The sequence below is a fragment of the Lepisosteus platostomus genome, chromosome 20 (genome assembly GCF_059453375.1).
Source record: "Lepisosteus platostomus isolate fLepPlt1 chromosome 20, fLepPlt1.hap1, whole genome shotgun sequence".
In the NCBI taxonomy this organism is placed as follows: Eukaryota; Metazoa; Chordata; class Actinopteri; order Semionotiformes; family Lepisosteidae; genus Lepisosteus; species Lepisosteus platostomus.
The window spans coordinates 16,662,077-16,684,693 of record NC_142630.1 but is presented as its reverse complement, the minus strand read 5'-3'; the positions used below and the strand labels follow the sequence as shown (position 1 = coordinate 16,684,693).

The 22,617-nt window shown below is 46.8% G+C and overlaps 3 protein-coding genes across 8 annotated transcripts; all 3 read left to right on the top strand.

Annotated features, from left to right (window-relative positions):
* Positions 1-23: 23 nt before the first annotated feature.
* On the top strand, positions 24-3,440 carry LOC148644650 (L-fucose kinase-like). 3 transcript variants are annotated; one of them, XM_088614246.1, is made up of 6 exons: positions 1,901-1,968; positions 2,037-2,071; positions 2,272-2,427; positions 2,667-2,818; positions 2,907-2,957; positions 3,111-3,440. In XM_088614246.1, the coding sequence occupies exons 3-6, from the start codon at positions 2,346-2,348 to the stop codon at positions 3,300-3,302; spliced, it is 477 nt and encodes a 158-aa protein (XP_088470372.1). In that variant the 5' UTR covers positions 1,901-1,968; positions 2,037-2,071; positions 2,272-2,345; the 3' UTR covers positions 3,303-3,440. The 3 variants fall into 3 exon arrangements, with proteins under 3 accessions (XP_088470373.1, XP_088470372.1, XP_088470371.1); XM_088614247.1 differs by lacking the exons at positions 1,901-1,968; positions 2,037-2,071 and adding an exon at positions 24-964 and having other exon boundaries at positions 2,332-2,427; XM_088614245.1 differs by lacking the exons at positions 1,901-1,968; positions 2,037-2,071 and adding an exon at positions 2,126-2,205 and having other exon boundaries at positions 2,241-2,427.
* LOC148644648 (L-fucose kinase-like) lies at positions 1,928-22,570 on the top strand. The gene is made up of 8 exons (XM_088614244.1): positions 1,928-2,102; positions 20,319-20,776; positions 20,938-21,106; positions 21,142-21,333; positions 21,402-21,557; positions 21,797-21,948; positions 22,037-22,087; positions 22,241-22,570. The coding sequence occupies exons 5-8, from the start codon at positions 21,476-21,478 to the stop codon at positions 22,430-22,432; spliced, it is 477 nt and encodes a 158-aa protein (XP_088470370.1). The 5' UTR covers positions 1,928-2,102; positions 20,319-20,776; positions 20,938-21,106; positions 21,142-21,333; positions 21,402-21,475; the 3' UTR covers positions 22,433-22,570.
* Positions 3,111-18,543, top strand: LOC148644649 (stimulated by retinoic acid gene 6 protein-like). 4 transcript variants are annotated; one of them, XM_088614212.1, is made up of 19 exons: positions 3,111-3,236; positions 4,065-4,204; positions 5,320-5,380; positions 7,573-7,670; positions 8,542-8,684; positions 9,028-9,148; positions 9,901-9,946; positions 10,191-10,322; positions 10,751-10,821; positions 11,383-11,491; positions 11,793-11,859; positions 12,964-13,045; positions 13,409-13,484; positions 13,699-13,747; positions 14,144-14,261; positions 14,741-14,860; positions 15,408-15,574; positions 16,413-16,571; positions 18,089-18,543. In XM_088614212.1, exons 2-19 carry the CDS (start codon positions 4,179-4,181, stop codon positions 18,220-18,222), a joined length of 1,779 nt encoding a protein of 592 aa, XP_088470338.1. In that variant the 5' UTR covers positions 3,111-3,236; positions 4,065-4,178; the 3' UTR covers positions 18,223-18,543. The 4 variants fall into 4 exon arrangements, with proteins under 4 accessions (XP_088470338.1, XP_088470337.1, XP_088470336.1 ...); XM_088614211.1 differs by having other exon boundaries at positions 4,062-4,204; XM_088614210.1 differs by lacking the exon at positions 3,111-3,236 and having other exon boundaries at positions 3,923-4,204.
* Positions 22,571-22,617: the final 47 nt, after the last annotated feature.

The following is a 22,617-nucleotide window of genomic DNA, read 5'->3' as shown; positions in this document are numbered from 1 at the left end:
TGCTTTGTGTTAATTCTGGTGTGCGTGTGTGAGTGTTAATTCAGATCACACTGTTCTCCGTCTCGGATGTGGGTGTGGCCGAGGGCGACAGCACAGTGTTTGACATTGAGACTGGGTTCCAGTAGTGCCTGGGCCTGGGTCTGCCCCCTGGTGCTGGAGAGGTGCAGCCCTGCAGCACATCTAAAGAATATTAACAGATACTGCTTGAGAAAAACACAGGTATTGTTGAGTCTTTCAGAGCCGGGGTGGAATTGGGGGACAGAAGCCCCTCTGGCTCCAAGCAGCAGGGCTGCAGAACACAGCCCTGAGGAGCTGGTCTGTAAATCAGTTTTATTACAGGAAGTGGTAAGTGATTTGTGCAGCTGGTACATTAGTCGAGAAGTTTTATTTCCTGTTAATGATGCAGTCAGCCACAGAGCAGATAAAAAACCTAGTAAAAGCAACTCAACAAAACATCTTAAAGCTTTTTCCATACAAGTATAAGGGCCTGTAGGAGCTCACTATTTTGTTATAAATTGAGATAATAACGATACAATCGATAAAACATGAACAGTCATATTTGAACATAAGTACAGTTATATCCATGCATTTCCTAATCCCTTTATCCAATGCTGGATAGTGGGTAGCCAGAAAAGTGGCAAATCCATCCATGATCAGACAAAAAACCTGGAGCTCATCCTCACTGTACCCCACCCTGGACACACACAGGCGCAATTTTGAAACTCCAGTGAACCCACTCGGCATCTCTGGAAGGAGGGGAGAAACCAGAACACAGAAAAAAAACACCATGCAGCCCACTTGTTGATCCATTCCTCCATTTCTATCCACATCTTCCAGGGCTGCAAGGGGGCTGGACTCGATTCTGGAAAGCAGCAGGCGCAAGGCAGGGTACGCCCTGGATAGGACACCAGTCCATCACAGACCCACACACACACACACACACTGGGGCCAGTTCTCCTAGAAGGCAAGTAACCTGCCAGCATGTTTTTGGACTGTGGGAAGAAACCCATGCAAACTCAGGGAGAACATACAAACTCCACATATACAGCACCCCAGGAATTTAACGTCATGCCCATTCACTGTGAGGCACCATGCTAACCACTGTGTCACCGTGCCACTGTGCCACCCAGGTTGATACAATAAATGATAAAACTTCCTAAATATTTTAAGAGCTGCAATAGGTCAGGCTGGTCCTGCTCTGAAAATCCCCTTCAAACTCTTAGAACTGCCACTGTGGGATTCCTTGGGTATTTGGAGTACTTATTTCAAGGAGAAGGACCAAATGTAGTTTATGAACTACATGCGTTGTCTGCACTTATGCAAGCCTATACTGCGTATCACACATTTTCTTTTTGTTTAAAACACACTTTCCTTTAACTTTATTGGGAACTACATATATTCATTATGAACTACAAGTCTCCGAATATCAAACTTCCTTCGGTGCGCCAAAGAGTGAAGTTCTCTGGAACAGAGTGCTTTAAGATGATGGGGGGCTTATAAATGTGAATGAATCCGTTTCAGTGTTGAAATCTGTGTGTGAGAGTGTGTAGCAGTGTAGGTGTTGTGTGTGTGTGAGAGTGTATAGTAGTGTATATGCTGTGTGTGTGAGAGTGTGTAGCAGTGTAGGTGCTGTGTGTGTGTAGGTGTGTGTTGCAGTGTAGTTGCTGTGTGTGTGTGTGAGAGTGTGTAGCAGTGTAGGTGCTGTGTGTGTGAGAGTGTGTAGCAGTGTAGGTGCTGTGTGTGTGTGTGAGAGTGTGTAGCAGTGTAGTTGCTGTGTGTGAGAGTGTGTAGCAGTGTAGGTGCTGTGTGTGTGTGTGAGAGTGTGTAGCAGTGTAGGTGTTGTGTGTGTGAGAGTGTGTAGCAGTGTAGGTGCTGTGTGTGTGTAGGTGTGTGTTGCAGTGTAGTTGCTGTGTGTAAGTGTGTGTTGCAGTGTAGGTGCTGTGTGTGTGAGAGTGTGTAGCAGTGTAGGTGCTGTGTGTGTGTGTGAGAGTGTGTAGCAGTGTAGGTGCTGTGTGTGAGAGTGTGTAGCAGTGTAGGTGCTGTGTGTGTGTGAGAGTGTGTAGCAGTGTAGGTGCTGTGTGTGAGAGTGTGTAGCAGTGTAGGTGCTGTGTGTGTGTAGGTATGTGTTGCAGTGTAGTTGCTGTGTGTGAGAGTGTGTAGCAGTGTAGGTGCTGTGTGTGTGTGTGAGGGTGTGTAGCAGTGTAGGTGCTGTGTGTGTGTAGGTATGTGTTGCAGTGTAGTTGCTGTGTGTGAGAGTGTGTAGCAGTGTAGGTGCTGTGTGTGTGTGTGAGAGTGTGTAGCAGTGTGTAGGTGTCAGTATTGCCCTGACAGGCTGTGCACTGGAGATGGAGGAACAGAAGGGGCTGCAGTGGACGGTGGTGGTCCTGACTTGTCAGCACAAGGACAGCGAGTATGTCTTCCAGAGAGGTGAGGCAGGGGGCTGTGTGGCACAGCGCTTTTTAACAATGATAAAGATACCGGGGACGCTCTGGGCCTGGATGAGCAGGTTGAGGGTTATACGGCACCAACATGTTTGTGGATCTGTGTCTGTGCCCTTTTCTTCCGCTTGAACGGAGATCCTGACAGCTTCCCTCCCCTCTTCTCTCTGTGTGATGTCCCTCCCCGGTGCTGTGCTCTCATGTGTACCCCCTCCTGCTGCCCTGCAGAGCTAGAGTGGCGACAGCAGCGGGGGTTGATCCCACAGGGGGCACTGCTGCTCACGGTGTCGGACCCTCAGGACCGGCTGGGCAGTGGGGGGGCCACTCTTAACGCGCTGCTAGTGGCTGCAGAGCACCTGAGCGCCCGAGCCGGACACGCGGTGAGTACCCGGCTGTGATGCTTTGCCTGGGGGTCATTGTAGACTGTCCTGCAGTGGCGGTGACTCTGTTGCCTCTGTGTGTTTGCAGGTGGTCACTGCTGATGTGCTTGATGACGCTCACATCCTTATCCTGCACACGGTGAGTGGGCTGGAGGCCAGAGGTGTGGGGGCAGGGACCGAGGGAGGAGCAGCAAAGGGCTGGACCAATGAGGGAGTGTAGTGGGAGTGGCAGGAAAATTGGGAGCTTTTGTTATTGGACGGATCAAGCAGATAACCATGTCTATCTCCTCAGGGGCGGGACTTCCCCTTCGATGGGTGTGGCCGAGCGTTCTGCTGGCTTCCCGCTCGGGGTCCCCCGGGGCTGGTGGAGGGGCCCCTCTGCAACCTGGACCTGCTGCTGCACTGCCTGACGCACCAGGTCAGACCTCAGCCTCATGAACTACCCACACCCGCCCACACCACCAGCGCCCCTGCAACCCCCTGAAATCCCTGCAAGTACTGCAAGCCATGTGCCCCTCACACCACACCCTCCGCGCACCTGCACCCTGAACTCTCCTGCACTCTCCTGCACCTTCTGCACCTCCTGTATCCTCCCGAGCCTGATGTAGATGCTAGAGGAGAACACTTATGCTTTAAAAACATGGCGCTGATGGGAAAATTGTACAGGGTGTCTGCGTTTGTGGATGATTCTATTTCTGCCTTCCTCAGTGTTGCTGTTGTGAGACTCCATTTAACTCAGCAGCTTGTGTTTGCACAATGGGGAGGTGAGACTGTGAATAAGACAAAATGACAACAGAGCTCCTCCTTTCTTTCACTGTTGCTTTTACTGCCTGGTGAGAGAGGAGATTACTGTGTGTGCAGGAAGGACGAGGAGGACTAGAAAGAGCAGGCATTGTTTGTATTGATGTATGATTCTGTATTTTGAAGAGGTCTGTGAGAGGGTCAGGGTGTCTGAAGAGCAGATGAATAATAATAACAATTGAACAGGTCTTACAGCCATTAGCTGTGGTTCAGTAGTGGAGGCAGGTCTGCACATTGCTCTTCAGAGCCCCTGTGCCTAGCAGGGAACCAGCAGGCTGCACTGGAAGATGTTGGGGTCCCAGTGAGTGTCGGGGGTCAGAGGAGAGGAGAAGGAAGTTCTGTGCTTCGGTCTGCAGGGGTGCAGATGGCTGGGCTTTGTGCCAGGAGGTGGTGAACTGGTGGGCGGTTTCTCTCCCTTCTTTCATTTTCCCAACGTCACTAGAAGGGAGGTGCCTGGGCAGCCTGTGCCCATGTGTAGCCTGATCCTGCCATGTGCAGTCCAGGAGCTCCGACCCGCTGACGCGCCGACAAGCCAGGCTTGTGTCTCTCTGCCGGAGCGATGGAGCCCTCTGACAGCCCTGCTATGTAAGTCATCTCACAGAATTCCTAGATGACAAATTACTAACATACAATGTATATATAAAGACTAACTTGTGCTAACTACAAACAGTTTAAATGGAAGGGGCTTTTTTCCTTTATTCGTCTTTCCATCTATCACTGCTAAAGCTGTTTGAAAACAGGGATTAAATTCCAGAATTCTGATGAAAGCACTTCAGCTGCTCTGCCCTGGAGGAATCGTAGCTGTGTAGGTACACTGAGCTGTACGGATTCTCCCTGCCTTGTGCTGCAGTCCGGGTGGATCTCAGTCAGGATCAGCGCAGGCTGTGGACACGAGCAGAGGGACACCGAGGGTTTTGTACTGGCTATCCCAGGGAACAGTGTCACACCCTCACCAGGTCTCCTTAGGAAAGTGACCAGACAGGCAATGAAGTTTGTTTGGACTGTCAATTCATTGTGTTTTTACTAATCAACCAGGAAAAAATCAGCTTTGACTTTTTGAAGGTTTTAAAATTTGATTAAATTATGGCTTGTTTTTTTCCCCCATCTTTCAATCTTTCTTTGTTTAATAAAAAATGTTGACAGCATCGGCTGGTGGACAGGAAACAGGCAGGCAGGATGTTCTTCGCACGCAATTGCTATAGACTTAAAAATACATCGGCCTTCTTCTTTTTTTATATTTTCAAGCGACTTTTCTATGCCTCAGTAAGCTCTGAGCTCTAACAGTTTCAAAAGAAAATGTGAATAACAAGAGCTGTGGTTGTGGTTATGACAGTGAAATCATAGTGTGGTTATGATATGATAATGTCGCTCAGCTATTAGACCTCGTCTATAGAGAATTCACAGTAATGAGGAACCAGACGAGCCCTTGAATTACTTGACACTTGGGGTGAACTCCCCTGATAACACTGACTTTCACTTCACTCAGGATATTAGGATACGCTAGGACCCCCAGAGTCAATTCTCTCAACAGAAGGCAGTGTGTGGTTGAGGGTTCCTAATATTTTGGCCGGTGGGTGTAGGTCACTTAGCTGAAAGAAGAATGTAGAGCTCTTCGTGAGGCGGACCATGGTGTGTAGATGTGTAAATTTGTCACAAATCAAAAAAATGTTTTGGAAGACCTCGTCTTTTTCTCTCCACAGACTGGATTTGACAGAACTCTGTGCTGATTTCAGAAGCCTGCATTACTGGCTGATACCTGCGGTAGGTTTGTGCTCAGGCTGGGGCAGTTAAGGACTTGAGCCAACCCCTTTTTCGTCAATCATGAACCTGAGCTGCTGCCAAGCTGAGTATATTACAGTGGGACTTGGCCCAAACTTGTACATTTGGCAAAGATGTCAACTCTGTAAACTAGTGATGTGCAGAAATAACATCTTTAATTAATCAAAACAGGAAAACAATATTGTAGGCTGGTATCAATATGAAAATCAGAAAGTTCTAAGAACTTGCTGTAGTTCATGTTTGAACATGCCTAGTGCTTGTTTAGCAATACAGTAACGCATCTGAATTTGTTAGGGCAAGGTACCTCAAAGTCTCCTCGAATACTAAATTCAGAAATACAAGGCTTCTTAGTTTATAGAATATGGTTCAGCTGCAACACAGGCATTAACGTAGTGACATTTTTCTTCAGTTTCAGAAATAGTTGTAGTATTCAGTTGTAGTAAGAATTCTTAATGAAAATGAATACTGTAATCTTTAAGCAAAGCATTGTTTTCCTCTGTAATTCAACTTATTGCTTGTGCAAACAAATAAATTAGATCACTGTTATGATATTTTAGCTGAGCCTGTATTAGACCCTGTGTTTTTCCATTCTTAGTAGAGCTCACTTTCTTTACTGGCCCCTGTACATCTTGTTCTTGTTATTGCTGTTGTAAAAGCAGCTCTGCTGTACTGTAGTAAAGATCATCAGAGCACGGTCGGACCAGACAGGCAGGAAGAGAGTGCAGGGCTGCGCCTGCTGTGCAGCTGGAGACATCCTGCATGCAGGGGCTGGATACTGCTCTCCTAACAGACCTACTCACAATGTCCATCTGATGCTTTCCTGAAGGGAACAGAAGAACTACAGCAGTGGTTCTCAAACTTTTTGGACCAAGTACCACCCCTGATCAAACCAAAGCATCCAAGTACCACCTGCAAGTCATCTTCTCATAGGAACCCCAGAAAATCTCAATGACCACACACACACTGTGCTCGCGCACACACACTCACACACGCATATAATAAACATAGCACTAGAGAGACACTGTTCCTTATGGTGGACTTGTGCTGTGTCAGCTCTTTAAGTTTCCTTTAAAAAGAATCACATAACGACACATAAACTGATTTTATTAAAATAGAAAATATGAAAACTCATCTCAAGCGTTCTGAAACCGAAAGTTACAGATGACAAATTTACATCATTTTTAATTCTTCAATTTTTCAGTGCACACAACAAATTTCCAGGGTTGTCTGGTGTACCACCTGGGGGTGCGCCGCGTACCACAGTTTGAGAACCACTGAACTACAGCATCACCCATGTAGCACTTCTGCATCCACACTAGCTCATGTTAACCCAGTTAAGAGACTATTGCAGGTTGGGTGAAGAAGGTCTGGGAGATGAAGATGTACATGTGGGCGCATTTACTCTTCTGCTGTGCAGTCTGTGAAGAGGCGATTTTGGTCTGCAAATGCTAAATCGCTGTCAGGGTAAAGGACATTTCTGTGAATGCTAAGAAGAGGCAGGGCTCAGGTGATTGACATTGATGCAGGGGTCGGATTTACAAAGAGACTTGAAACTTGAAAAAAATCACATCTTTGCTTTTTTTTGTTACTCATAGTTTAAAATGCGAAGTATGATTTCAGTGATTTTGGTATGAGTTAATAAACACCCAGTTCTAAAAGAACAGCAGTGTATCAGCCACAGGAATGTGAGAAGAGAGAGAAACAGTTTGGTTCAGTATCCTGTCTGACTGCCTAAGGAGCTGCTTGATTCTGAACAATCACTTCTCACAACATATCTGATTAGTTTTGTTCTGGAAACCACATGATTCTTTGGAGAAAACAAGTACAGTATTTGCTGTTTTTGGCCATAAAAGCATTCATTTATCTCCACTTCTGTCCTTGGGATCTCGTGTTGTAATTGAGAAATACAGTGTCGTGTGGCCGACTTTTAAGTGGCTTTCAGATTTCTGTGTAGATGTATCAAGGGTGAAAGAGACACAGGTCCAATATCCCTGCCTGGACTTACCTGTTGCATGAGGAAGGGAGGAGAGCCTGGGCACGCTGGCTAGATCAGCACACCTGACTCTAAGGATTGTTCTCTCCCATCCTGGGTGACCATGAGCTTATGTCACGTATTAGACCTGCTAGATTATCTAGATTAAACAATACATTTCAAGATGCAACTTTCATTCTAGGTTCTCATAACACTGATTTTGTCGTTCCTGAAAAGACGTCAGAGGCTCCACAGAGTGGATGAGCTGGTTCCTCTGGACCGCAGGTTCGGGATACTTGTGTAAGTCTGACTGGTTTTACACTGTTTCTCTCTTTAAAAAGATTAAAATCCTGTCCAGGTCTATTTCCACTTAGATACAATTAATATACCTATTGCGGTGCAGTGAGGTGAACCAAGATGGTGTTGTCATTGCATCTCAATGAGATCTGGACACAGTTGAATGGAAGTGAATTGGACACAGGAATGAAGACAGTTAACTCGTCAGCTGCAAACTATTTCAGACCACAAACCCACACCTTTGCAGCTGCACCCCAGTTGCACCTGTGATGACAGTGGTCCCCCAGAGTGAGATGAGTGGGTCACTGGCAGCAGGTTGCTGTTCCGGCTGGAGTGGGGGATGGGGGTGGCACTGAGGCTGGAGGAGCTAAATCAGACACCGGGGAGGAGATGGGAATAAACCTACAGGGCCGGAGCTGCTCTCCTCCATGAGCTTCACCCTCCTGGACTCTCCTGGATCATTTAAACACTAAGTGTTCAGTGGGTCTGATGGGACATGTGGCCTCTCATTCCTAGTCTTTCTTTTGTCTCTCTTTTGTTTCTCCTGACTTCCCTTAATTTTATCAAGGTGAAAATTAATTATTGTATATCAAAGCAGTTTTGCATGCTTGGGGCTCTTTTCAATTACATAGAAACTTATATCCTCCAACTGTTAATTAAATAATTAATAATTTTGTCATTATTCTCTATTTAATGAGTACATTAAGAGTGAGCACTCGTTTACAGTAGTGATCTGGTGCGAGTCCAGTGTATTCACCAGAGCCATGCTGACTCAGGTTAGTCAAGATTTCCCCGTGATGCAAGAGCAGCAGCCCAGGATCTCCTCATGCTGTGCTTGAATTGTCCCCCATGTGCGGCTCTGGCCGGCGGACAGACCCATCCGGCTGCTGAGCACCCACAGCAACCGCTGGACCTTCGCGGCCGCCTTCGGAGCCATAGCCAACGTGGTGCTGGAGAGGATGCTGCAGTCCGACGAGTTTCTCTGCCTGCCCTTCCTCGTGCCCACCTGGGCCAACGGTAAGGCCTGCGCAGTGGGCACAGCAGGGACCTCTGTGTTTTACTGCAGACTCTGTTTAACCAGTTAGTGGCTCATTTAGTCCAGATTCACATGAACTGAAGCCACTGGAGGCAAGAGTGGTCAAACACCTCCTCTTGTCTGTTACCTCTTCCTGCTGAAACAAGACTGTGCAAACATGGAGCCCATTTTTATACTGTTCTTATAGTCTATTTTTTACAAAGTTAAAATGGAATTTGTCTTTGGTACATCTTCATTAGTATGTATGCTTTTGAACTTCCTTTGGTATTTTTGTGTTGAAAGATGCTACATCAAATCAAAGTATTAATTTCATTTCCTTCCCAGTGATTGTGCAGTTCCTGCTGGCCCTGGAGGTGGCGCTGGTGCACTACCCCATCTTCATCTGCCTCACCACGGACCACAAGATCGTGGGCTCCCTCCTGGGCTTCTTCTACACGCTGTCTTGGTGAGACCCTCTTCCTGCTGGGCGTGCTGCTGACACCTGCACAGAGGCCCAGTGGGATTGTAACGAGCACCAAACACAGTTACACTAGAGCTGTCCAGTTGCACCACAGAGCTCAAGTATCAGCCTTCTGCCTCAGCATCTCCTTCCTGCTTCTCACAGTGGGCACGGCCTAGCCCCCAGCTGGGCTGCTGCTGTGCTTGTGTCTGCTCCTCGTTGTGCTTGGAGTTGTGCCGCAGTCCTTCTGTGCTCAGGCTGGTTGCATTCAAAAGCAGTGCATGCTACTGGCATATCTCCTCATTAGGTACCATGGTGTAGATAATCACTTTGCCTTTCCATTTCTGTGCCCCTTAACCAGCGGCACCCTGTGGCATGTTGGTTCCTTATTTGAAAATTAAATTAAGATGTTATACAACATATATGTGGGGTTCCCCTCAACGTTTTTATCTGTCATTGAACTAGATGGTGATAAATTCATAGGAATATAAATTTGTTTATAGAAAGCTAATGCTCCAGAAACATTTATGACCTCAATTACTAAATAATGAATTTATTGCTAAGCCAAAGGAATTCTGGGACGAACAGCAGCAGCATGGTTTTGATCTAGTTTACATACTGTGTTCCCCCACAGGCATTGTAATTTCATTCTGCTGCCATTTTGCTTGATTCCTTGTCATCTGCACTATGTGTTTGTCACACACACAGTCATTGCAACACACAAGGGTTTGGTAACTGTAGCCGTTTCTTCACTGCAGGTTTTTCTATCAAGTGAAGAGAACCGTGGATACAAATATGGCGATTGTGAGTCAATCTGTTTAAATCTTGTGACTATGGAAAGGAGTTTGGATCATCAATAGCTAAGCAACAGGAAAAGAATGAGGTCAGTCAGTTGCAGTAGGATTTCACTGGCCATGTTTTAAACAGTCTGGAAAACATGCTGGACCCTCAGTAACCAAGACTAGGGACTCCTGCTGTTAACCCCATCAGACAAGCTCTTCTGGTTTGCTATGAAGACCAGCACTGAATGGACTCTGCTTTCTCTCAGATTGTCAGCGATGTGTCTCCCCGCGCGATGCCAATTCCAGCCATGTTATGCACCATGTTCCTCATCGTGCGCTTTCTTGTGAATTTCATCAAGGTGATGCGCAGATTCTGGAGTCAATCCCAGTACAAGGAGGTAATGAAAGTAATGTTTCATGAGTCTGAATTGTAAGTGAGAAGATGAGGTAATTTTATTGTTTTTATTCATTTAGTTTGTCTGCATTTGATTAGGGCAAAGATTTACTCCTTAAACCTGAAGTCTGGATAAAATCCATGAGAACAAGGGGAAAGCATGCAGACTCCACACAGATGGTCAAAGGCAGGCTGTGAAGCAACAGTTCTAACTATCATGCCAATGTGCCAGTTAAAGGAGGGGACATTTTAGAAACTCCTTTTAGCCAGGCAGAGCCTAACTTTCCGTTAGCACAGTGAGGGGGCTCACTTGAGTGTGGCTGGACTATATTCAACAGAAGAGCCAGGCGGACTTTGATGAGAAGGAGGTGTGGAATGGGTGTGCTGTGGGCCGAGGCACATCGTTTGACCCTCAGTGTCTTTGTGTTTCAGGATCAAGAGCTTTTTGTCTCTGTCCATCACATTAAGTACGTGAAGCACCTCTTGAAGCCCAGCAGCCCACAGTGAGTGCGGTGTCCTTTCTGCTTAAACATCTGAGCACAGTGTATAGGATCACATCTAGAACAAGGCTTTATAGCATTGTGGGGGGAACTGCTCTGTGTAGGACAGATTCTGATATTGTTCTGCAGCCCTGAGCAGAAGGATCCTTATTGAATTCAATATTCTTGTTCATGTCAGCATGAAGTGTAGCATGGAGATGCAGTGGTAAGAACTGTTGCCTTGAAGTGGTGCTCCAGTTTGCGCCAACAGTCCAAAACCATCCTGGTAGGTGAATTGGCTTCTGGGAAAAGTGGTCCCAGTGCTAGAGTGGTCATGTCTGTGTCTGTGTGTGCCCTGTGATGGACTGGCGTCCCGTCCAGGGTGTACCCTGCCATGTGCCCATTGCTTGCCGGGACAGACTCCAGCTTCTCCAACTGTGGATAAAGGATTTAGAAAATGGATGGATACCAGCAGGAACTCTGCAAAAGAACATAGTCACGTATTTGAAGTTTTCATTTGGTTCAATAAGGTTACAGTTTGTCGTAATTTCTGAGTGCCGCCTCTCTGCTCCGAAACCCCTGCAGAGTTGCGAAGTCCTGGTTCCAGCGCAACATTTATGACTGGGATCCCTTCTTCCGCTTCCCAGCCCGGATGATAATAATGGTTGTTCTGGGTTTGAATGTCATCTACACTGTGAGTAAGAGAGTGTCAATCATATAACATAAGAACAGAAGTAAAAATGCCTTGGTTTTCTGTGCCTTGGCCTTGTTACCCTTAATGCAATTAGTATTTAAGTTTGGTTTATCTGACTAAATCTCAACTTTGGCCAGGTGCTATGCTCTTTTTGTATCCTGCTGGAGCCCCCAGTTGTGATGTTTCAGCACTCAACAAGCTACAAAATATTCACAAAAAACAACCAATGTCAAATCCTTGTCTGATTTATTTGTTATTTGAAGCAACAAAGTAACATTGTTGTTCTTTGTCCTTTTTGCAGTTTGTTTTCATAAACCTGCAATTCATATTCACGTTTCCTGTGATTAAAGACCTACTGTTAATAAAAGGTACGTCGTCAAGCATCTTTCACCATTTCTGAGAGCAGTTTGCATTTCTTTCTTGCTGTGCACCTTTGGCCATTATGAAAAGTGAAAGAAAAAAGTTTCAGCTGTTGAACATTCTTCAGGTGATGCCTGATCCCAAGAAGAAAACTCATCAGCCAAAACAACATTTTTCTGCTTTCATGTCTTTCTACTTCCTGCTTGTCACTTTGGAAGTAACCTCTGCATGTCAGTGTATGTTACTCCCATCTCTCCTTCAATCCATTACCTGGCTGATTCCCATCCAAAACATAGGAATCACAATACTGCAATTAAACCCACCTGCCAATCCTAAATTATACACAAATCTCTTTCCAATTGCTCAAGGCCTCTTGCTTCTGTCTAGAAAAATATCATGATCAGAACAGGCAATGCAGCCATTGAGAAACTCCTCATCTTCCTGTGTGATCAGCAACTCTGATTCACAGCTTCTGGTAAAAGGGGTGTCCCTGAGAGAGGAGATTAGTGTTTGTATTGGCAAAAACATATAGCTTTCATATTATTGTACATACAACTTAAGGTAACTTAGGTTAGGGACAGCAATACACATGGCTATAATGACATATATAACTATATAATTCTATAACTATAAAGTATATAATGCTATTTTAAAGGTTATTGGTAAATGAATGCCAGAAATATGATGTTGTTAAGAACTGTTTTGCTGCTTAATGGTTAAAATTTGGTCAGAATCTAGACTAGGCGTGTAGAGGGTGATCATGTGGTCTGTGCAAGGCTTTGACCTAAACTCAGTTTCAGCTCAAAGGGGACAAACACCTGTTTTGTGGAATCTTTATTTTGCTTACAAAAAGAATGTGCAATGTTTCTGAGCAGAAAAATGTTGAAATTTGTATTCTGTACTGTATAGTCTTTAGTTAAAAACAGTATATATTATGTTTGCCCACATCCAACACACAGCACAAAAGTTGTTCAAGGCTTCATATAGTGTATAAAAGTACTCAGAAGTACTTATGTTCCTGAGCAGAGTGGGGGAATATACACATATTTCTCTTTCTGCTCTCTAAGGGCAGAATAAAATAAACTCATTCCATTGCATTGTGATCCCTACAGGACAAACACATTCAATTTTTGCAATTGTCATGGCTGGTCTTGTATCGATTGCTCATATCTTCCATATCCTGGCGCATTACAGGTGAGCGGCTGTTTTCCATTCATGCCCACATGTGGATAAGGATTGCTGTGACAGGGATGGTGGCAAAATATTACCTTGTAGTAAGAAATGTTGTTTTGAGCCTTTGCTCATTGACCGCTGTATGTATAATGTTCTTGTGTATGCATTTTATTAATACACAAGACCTCAGTGAAATACACCTTTGTGCAAGGCGTCCATATACACAGAAAGAGAGAATGGAGGAGGACAGAGGTTAATTGATAACACAAGCGCTATCGCGTCTCATGTAGGGGCCCAGCTGGGGATTGTGGGAATGTGCTCCACTGACTCACTGTTTCTCGCTGAAATGCCACCCATGCGCTGACACTCCTGTCCTTCGTTCAGGACACAGATGAAGAGGCTGTTTAAGGGGGATCGGACAGGTCTGCCACACTCAGTCCCTCCTTCAGACACTGCCATGGTAAGCTGCTGGTATCTTGGTGAAGACTGCTGTGTGACCATGATGGCACACAACCAGCCACTGACAATCCTGATTGTGACATTAATGTGGGTGGTGGTGCTTTGAAAGGTATTGCTCCCAGTTCTTGCTGCTTTTTTGTAACTGCAGTGATCTTGCTGTCTGTCCAGTGCAAAAACTCACTGTGTGCTGAAGGGGTGGAGCTTTTGTTTTTCAGGCAAAAAGCATCACCTACATGGGAGTTCAGATTGCATTCCTGTTTTTAGGTAAGTCAGTGAGTCCTGGGACACCAAGAGTGTCTTTGGTCTTTGGCTTCATCCCTCACAGAGCAGCCAGGAGCTGACGTGAGCACTGGAGGTAGATAAATATATTTGCATATTAAGAAACCACCCGAAACTGCAAAAGCAGAATAATATTTTATGGAGTTTTGAAAAATGTGGGGTTAAAGTTATGGAGACAAATGGAGCATCTGTGTATGAAATGTATTGTTTTTTGTGGGCAGATACAGACTGGGGCAGATAAAGAACAGGGACAGTTTTGTGCTAATCTGATACACTGATTACTGAAGAAATTATTTGTTTTGTTCACTCAATTTCTCAAGAGTTAGTAATTTAAAATGCTCTGAATTGATCATTAACTGCTGTGTTGTCTTTTGTGCCTAGGTCAGAGTTTGCTCAGTCTCATCCTATTGATTGTTGCCTTCGTCTTTGATATATATATAGTCCAGCCTTTGAAGGAAGGACGAGTGGAGGAGATTCTGATTCTCTTTGGAAATATACTGTAAGTGTCACTGTAACTGATGGTTCATTCAGGCTAAGCTCCGCATGTCTTAATCGGACTCTTCACCCTTAACTCCCTCCCCTGGCCTCCACAGACACAGCAGCTTGAGGAAAGGTTAATCAATTCACATTTTGTTGATTGAGTTTCATCCCAAAGTGCTTGTGAACCGTATGTCCCTTTATTTTCCATCATGTTTGAAAGGGATATTGCAATCAATCAAAATCAAATGAGTGCAGGGAAAGGAGATGTCAAGTGGCGAGTGATTTCATTTAGGAGTTAGAAACCCTGAAACCGCTCAGTAAATGAAAAAGAGAAATGCAATGATCTTATTTTCATTACTGTGAACGTTTAATATCTGTAATTGGTGCTTCATTTAAGGTATTTTTCATGTCAATTTTTCTTTGCTGAGATTTGGCAATTAGGTTCATCCTGCCATGAAAGTAATTAAATATCTTCATTGTTTGCTTTTCTCTGTGCAGGGCTAATGTTGTTCCTTTCCTGGTGGTCTACTTCGCTCAGATAATCATAGCGAGGGTTTTCTTCCTGCAAGACCGACTGATCCCAGCTGACAGGCACAAACCTCTTGCTTTAAACAACATGTGAGTGAGGAGGAGGTGGCAGTTCATTCAGCTTTGGGCATCTTTGCCTCCTGACCCCAGCTCATCTATCACTGCAGAGCAGGATCTACAGATACTGAGTGTTACATCTATTTCAAACATGTGTGTTGTTACCATTGCTTTGCAATAGTACAGATTAATTTATATCTGAAGAAATACATGAATGAACATTCACTCCCTTGCAGAGTTCCTGCACAGAGGCCAGACTGAGGGCATTAGTGAGACAGACGTCAGGACAGAGTCACAACAGAGAACATCACAGCCTGTCCCAGCAGAGCAGTGTCGCCACTCTCTCGATATTTAATCATTCAAGAATCTCTCAGTTAGCTCTGGAAAGCTTTTCAATTTGTGTAAAACATCTGTAGGCTTCTTGCCTGTTTCCAGTTGTTAATTGTACCCAGTACATTGGAATTGATTAAATATTGTAGTTTATTATTTTAGCTAAAAGACTTGCCTGCAGTCCCAGCTGTGTTTGGGCTGCTCAGACTAGTGTGTGATGTGTTCTGGTCGTGTCTCCCTCTCTCTGCAGACGGGCCTTTGAGAACGTGTGCTACTTCAGCCTGTTCTACAATGCCATCGTGGGTCTGCTGATGGCTATGAAACGGCTGCTGATCAGCTTGCTCCTGGGCAGCTTCACCGTCAGTCGGATTGACCAGACCCTCATGCCATCAGGGGTGCATGGCATCTTGGACTCCGGTGAGCTCCTGACCGGACTGGCTCGGCTCTTTTCCGTTCTCTGTGCTTGTGTCAAATTCATGGAATCCCCCCACACCAGTCAGTGTGGAGGAGAGCAGAGTGGTGAAGCCAGTTCAGAGGTGGGGATTATTAGGAGGCCATGATTGGTAAAGGACAGGGGAAATTTGGCCAGGACACCAGGGTACACCCCTACTCTTTTTGAGAAATACCCTGGGATTTTTAATGCCCACCGAGAGTCAGGACCTCTACTGACCCCACTAATAACTCTTCCAGTAGCAACCTTAGTTTTTGCCAGGAGGTCTCCCATCCAGGTACTGACCAGACTCACACCTGCTGAGCTTCAGTGGGCTGCCAGCTGTGAGTTGCAGGGTGATATGGCCAAATGTCTTAATGATAGGAGATCAGGGGATTCTGCAATGGTGCATGACTCTGGACCTCGACACACAACCAGAAGCTTTTCTAGGTCTTTTTCTATTTCTGGGCCAGAAGAGTCATGCAGTTACTTACCCACTTAAGAGCACCAGTTAGACTGAACCGTTAGACCACTGGTAATAATAAAACTCCATATCATGGCCTTTTTAAGGCCTGCATGATGTGGATACAGTATAGAAAGAAGGTAGTGTGTGTTGTGTTGTGTGTGATTACACTGTCCTGTGAACACACTGCCCCCTGAATATTGGGAGGCTGAATACTGCCCCCTGCTGGTTCTTGCACTGTCACCTTACCCACAAATCATTCATGTAGTGAATTTCCCACCATGCAGCCAGGCCTGGGTCTCTCTCAGACGGCAGCGCCACCTGCTGACTGTAACGACACGCTGTTGGCGCTGTGTTTGCAGGATACTGGTCCTGGGTATCTGTGCTGCTGGTTGATTCCAGTCACACCAACCCCACAGCTCTGAGCTTCTGCCACTGCCTGCTGGAGGACAGACAGCTCTACCCTCTCCGCGAGGACTCAGCGCGCTGGTCCTCCACAGACAGACTGCAGAAAGCCGCAGGTGTGCAGCCCTCCCTCTCTGTCTGTCTCTTGTCCTTGTCCTGTCCTTTCCCCCTCCCGGCCTTCTCCTCTTCCCTCTCATGGTCTGTGGCTCCCTCCCTCCCTTCCAAATTCAGATGCTAATTCACTGGGCTTTATTGGTATGACTGCTGAATTAATTACAGTGTTGTCAAAACAGGTTCAATTAACACACCATTTACATTTACAATGCAAACATGTCATCTCATGTTTACATACATCACATAAAACAGTATTGAGAGAAAGGCTCACTGTCTGTTCCTCAGGCTGGGACAGGAGATCACACACTGTATTATAATGCAAAGGAACAAGTAATAGGTTTATTCCATTCTGAAAAGAGAAGAGAGAAAACACATTCAGGCTGTGAAGCCTTCTTCAGGTGTAAGAAAGACAGGGTAGACAGCAAAGATTAAATGGCACAGAAGAACAAAAGCTCGGAGAGGGGAGGAGGCAAGAGAGGCAGAGAGGCCACTCAGGAAGTGCAACGTGGAGAGGGGTGAGGAGAGGCGTGAAGTCAAACCCTGCATGAGAGGAGAGAAGATGACACGAAAATAAGTCTGTCATTGAGAGAAGGGGGACGGTGTGAACCCAGTTTCAGGATGAGTTTCATTACTGTTGTATTTCTGCTATGGGAGTTGAGAAACCCTTCTTTGAGAACAGAGACAGAAAGATCAGTGTGATCATGGCCTTCGGAGGTGAAATGAGAAACTATGGGCTTGGAGAAGTCTTCAACCTTCACAGCCCTAACATGTTCTCTGAAGCGGTCTCCTAGTCTCCTTCCAGTTTCCCCAACTTGGATAACTGGGCATTTTTTGAAGGAGATACAGTAAATGAGGTTGCTGGAGGTACAGGATGTTGTCTGGGTGATCCAGAATTGACCTGAGGGGCCCTGAATGAGCGTGTTGTTAGATATGTATTTGCAGGTGATGCAGCGAGTTCTGTTGCAGGGGAAGGTGCCTGGTGGGGATGATTGCCGAGTGCGGTCAAGGGAGCTGTGAACCAGAAGTTTACATAGATTGGTTGGTTGGTGGTATGAGATGATTGGGTGGTTAGAAAAAAGGATACTGTTGGAGGGATCGCCCTGTAGAATGGAGTAGTTGTTAATAATGGTCCTGGGGGTAGAGTGTGTTAGAGTGGTAGGGAAGCTCCAAAGGAATGTGGTGAGACTGGGAGTTGCTGGTCGAGTTGATGATCCCAGGGCTGTTTTTGGCCTGGGTGAGGGCCCTGTCGATTACATGTTGATGTTGTAATGGTGGAGAAAGTGCTGTGTGCCTCCTCCTTCAGTGCCAGGTCAAAACTCCCAGGTGAAGTGATTGTCAGTCCAGGGTGTGTGTAGCTGGTTGTGTGTTCCACAGTGGTGTTGTGCAGTGTGGAGTGGTACCTGTTTCCCTGAGATCTGGCTTTCTTCTGGCCAACCATGACTCTGGTCTTCCCCTGACCCCCTCTGTCTCTGTCTCTGCTGTCGCGGGACTTCCCTGCACTGACCTGCCTGTCTTGCAGAGCTGTGTGAGAGTCGCCGGGAGAGCAGGGGCTGCCGTCGGTGGTGGCTCTGCTACACTCTGCTCAGGAATCCCAGCCTGGTGGTCCACCGGAGACGCGGCCCGGCGCCCAACAGCTCTTCTGGCTACTGCTGAAACTCCGGCCCCGTGCCGGGACTGACTGAGGACCTTGTGCCTCCTGGGAGGCTGCTGACACACAACATTAAGGAGCCTTCAATACCTCCCACTGTGGTGCAGCTGTGCTCAGAAGAACTCTGCACTTCCTCCACACTCCCCCCATCGCAGGTCTTCTGAACAGACACTTCTGAGGACAGCAGGTTAACCACTCAGGATAACAGTCAGCTTGCCTTACCTAGAAACCTGGCTTGTAAGAAACCTACAGTAAACATCTTGCAAATGTGTTATACAGGTCATTGTGCAAAGCTTTTATAAATCAGTTATTATTTTCTTAAAGAACGTTGCTTTGTGTTAATTCTGGTGTGCGTGTGTGAGTGTTAATTCAGATCACACTGTTCTCCGTCTCGGATGTGGGTGTGGCCGAGGGCGACAGCACAGTGTTTGACATTGAGACTGGGTTCCAGTAGTGCCTGGGCCTGGGTCTGCCCCCTGGTGCTGGAGAGGTGCAGCCCTGCAGCACATCTAAAGAATATTAACAGATACTGCTTGAGAAAAACACAGGTATTGTTGAGTCTTTCAGAGCCGGGGTGGAATTGGGACACAGAAGCCCCTCTGGCTCCAAGCAGCAGGGCTGCAGAACACAGCCCTGAGGAGCTGGTCTGTAAATCAGTTTTATTACAGGAAGTGGTAAGTGATTTGTGCAGCTGGTACATTAGTCGAGAAGTTTTATTTCCTGTTAATGATGCAGTCAGCCACAGAGCAGATAAAAAACCTAGTAAAAGCAACTCAACAAAACATCTTTAAGCTTTTTCCATACAAGTATAAGGGCCTGTAGGAGCTCACTATTTTGTTATAAATTGAGATAATAACGATACAATCGATAAAACATGAACAGTCATATTTGAACATAAGTACAGTTATATCCATGCATTTCCTAATCCCTTTATCCAATGCTGGATAGTGGGTAGCCAGAAAAGTGGCAAATCCATCCATGATCAGACAAAAAACCTGGAGCTCATCCTCACTGTACCCCACCCTGGACACACACAGGCGCAATTTTGAAACTCCAGTGAACCCACTCGGCATCTCTGGAAGGAGGGGAGAAACCAGAACACAGAAAAAAAACACCATGCAGCCCACTTGTTGATCCATTCCTCCATTTCTATCCACATCTTCCAGGGCTGCAAGGGGGCTGGACTCGATTCTGGAAAGCAGCAGGCGCAAGGCAGGGTACGCCCTGGATAGGACACCAGTCCATCACAGACCCACACACACACACACACACACTGGGGCCAGTTCTCCTAGAAGGCAAGTAACCTGCCAGCATGTTTTTGGACTGTGGGAAGAAACCCATGCAAACTCAGGGAGAACATACAAACTCCACATATACAGCACCCCAGGAATTTAACGTCATGCCCATTCACTGTGAGGCACCATGCTAACCACTGTGTCACCGTGCCACTGTGCCACCCAGGTTGATACAATAAATGATAAAACTTCCTAAATATTTTAAGAGCTGCAATAGGTCAGGCTGGTCCTGCTCTGAAAATCCCCTTCAAACTCTTAGAACTGCCACTGTGGGATTCCTTGGGTATTTGGAGTACTTATTTCAAGGAGAAGGACCAAATGTAGTTTATGAACTACATGCATTGTCTGCACTTATGCAAGCCTATACTGCGTATCACACATTTTCTTTTTGTTTAAAACACACTTTCCTTTAACTTTATTGGGAACTACATATATTCATTATGAACTACAAGTCTCCGAATATCAAACTTCCTTCGGTGCGCCAAAGAGTGAAGTTCTCTGGAACAGAGTGCTTTAAGATGATGGGGGGCTTATAAATGTGAATGAATCCGTTTCAGTGTTGAAATCTGTGTGTGAGAGTGTGTAGCAGTGTAGGTGTTGTGTGTGTGTGAGAGTGTATAGTAGTGTATATGCTGTGTGTGTGTGTGAGAGAGTGTATAGTAGTGTAGGTGCCGTGTGTGTGAGAGTGTGTAGCAGTGTAGGTGCTGTGCATGTGTGTGAGAGTGTGTAGCAGTGTAGGTGCTGTGTGTGTGTGAGAGTGTATAGTAGTGTAGATGCTGTGTGTGTGAGAGTGTGTAGCAGTGTAGGTGCTGTGTGTGAGGGTGTGTTGCAGTGTAGGTGCTGTGTGTGTGAGGGTGTGTTGCAGTGTAGGTGCTGTGTGTGTGTGAGAGTGTGTAGCAGTGTAGGTGCTGTGTGTGTGAGGGTGTGTTGCAGTGTAGGTGCTGTGTGTGAGAGTGTGTTGCAGTGTAGGTGCTGTGTGTGTGAGTGTGTGTTGCAGTGTAGTTGCTGTGTGTGTGTAAGTGTGTGTAGCAGTGTAGGTGCTGTGTGTGAGAGTGTGTAGCAGTGTAGGTGCTGTGTGTGTGTAGGTGTGTGTTGCAGTGTAGTTGCTGTGTGTGAGAGTGTGTAGCAGTGTAGGTGCTGTGTGTGTAAGTGTGTGTTGCAGTGTAGTTGCTGTGTGTGAGAGTGTGTAGCAGTGTAGGTGCTGTGTGTGTGAGGGTGTGTTGCAGTGTAGGTGCTGTGTGTGTAAGTGTGTGTTGCAGTGTAGGTGCTGTGTGTGAGAGTGTGTAGCAGTGTAGGTGCTGTGTGTGTGTAGGTGTGTGTTGCAGTGTAGTTGCTGTGTGTGAGAGTGTGTAGCAGTGTAGGTGCTGTGTGTGTAAGTGTGTGTTGCAGTGTAGTTGCTGTGTGTGAGAGTGTGAAGCAGTGTAGGTGCTGTGTGTGTGAGAGTGTGTAGCAGTTTAGGTGCTGTGTGTGTGAGGGTGTGTTGCAGTGTAGGTGCTGTGTGTGTGTAAGTGTGTGTAGCAGTGTAGGTGCTGTGTGTGTGTAAGTGTGTGTTGCAGTGTAGGTGCTGTGTGTGTGAGGGTGTGTTGCAGTGTAGGTGCTGTGTGTGTGTAAGTGTGTGTAGCAGTGTAGGTGCTGTGTGTGTAAGTGTGTGTTGCAGTGTAGTTGCTGTGTGTGAGGGTGTGTTGCAGTGTAGGTGCTGTGTGTGAGAGTGTGTAGCAGTTTAGGTGCTGTGTGTGTGAGTGTGTGTAGCAGTGTAGGTGCTGTGTGTGAGAGTGTGTAGCAGTGTAGGTGCTGTGTGTGTGAGTGTGTGTAGCAGTGTAGGTGCTGTGTGTGTGTGTGAGAGTGTGTTGCAGTGTAGGTGCTGTGTGTGAGAGTGTGTAGCAGTGTAGGTGCTGTGTGTGTGTGTGAGAGTGTGTAGCAGTGTGTAGGTGTCAGTATTGCCCTGACAGGCTGTGCACTGGAGATGGAGGAACAGAAGGGGCTGCAGTGGACGGTGGTGGTCCTGACTTGTCAGCACAAGGACAGCGAGTATGTCTTCCAGAGAGGTGAGGCAGGGGGCTGTGTGGCACAGCGCTTTTTAACAATGATAAAGATACCGGGGACGCTCTGGGCCTGGATGAGCAGGTTGAGGGTTATACGGCACCAACATGTTTGTGGATCTGTGTCTGTGCCCTTTTCTTCCGCTTGAACGGAGATCCTGACAGCTTCCCTCCCCTCTTCTCTCTGTGTGATGTCCCTCCCCGGTGCTGTGCTCTCATGTGTACCCCCTCCTGCTGCCCTGCAGAGCTAGAGTGGCGACAGCAGCGGGGGTTGATCCCACAGGGGGCGCTGCTGCTCACGGTGTCGGACCCTCAGGACCGGCTGGGCAGTGGGGGGGCCACTCTTAACGCGCTGCTAGTGGCTGCAGAGCACCTGAGCGCCCGAGCCGGACACGCGGTGAGTACCCGGCTGTGATGCTTTGCCTGGGGGTCATTGTAGACTGTCCTGCAGTGGCGGTGACTCTGTTGCCTCTGTGTGTTTGCAGGTGGTCACTGCTGATGTGCTTGATGACGCTCACATCCTTATCCTGCACACGGTGAGTGGGCTGGAGGCCAGAGGTGTGGGGGCAGAGACCGAGGGAGGAGCAGCAAAGGGCTGGGCCAATGAGGGAGTGTAGTGGGAGTGGCAGGAAAATTGGGAGCTTTTGTTATTGGACGGATCAAGCAGATAACCATGTCTATCTCCTCAGGGGCGGGGCTTCCCCTTCAATGGGTATGGCCGAGCGTTCTGCTGGCTTCCCGCTCGGGGTCCCCCGGGGCTGGTGGAGGGGCCCCTCTGCAACCTGGACCTGCTGCTGCACTGCCTGACGCACCAGGTCAGACCTCAGCCTCATGAACTACCCACACCCGCCCACACCACCAGCGCCCCTGCAACCCCCTGAAAGTGCAGGAAGGACGAGGAGGACTAGAAAGAGCAGGCATTGTTTGTATTGATGTATGATTCTGTATTTTGAAGAGGTCTGTGAGAGGGTCAGGGTGTCTGAAGAGCAAATTAATAATAATAACAATTGAACAGGTCTTACAGCCATTAGCTGTGGTTCAGTAGTGGAGGCAGGTCTGCACATTG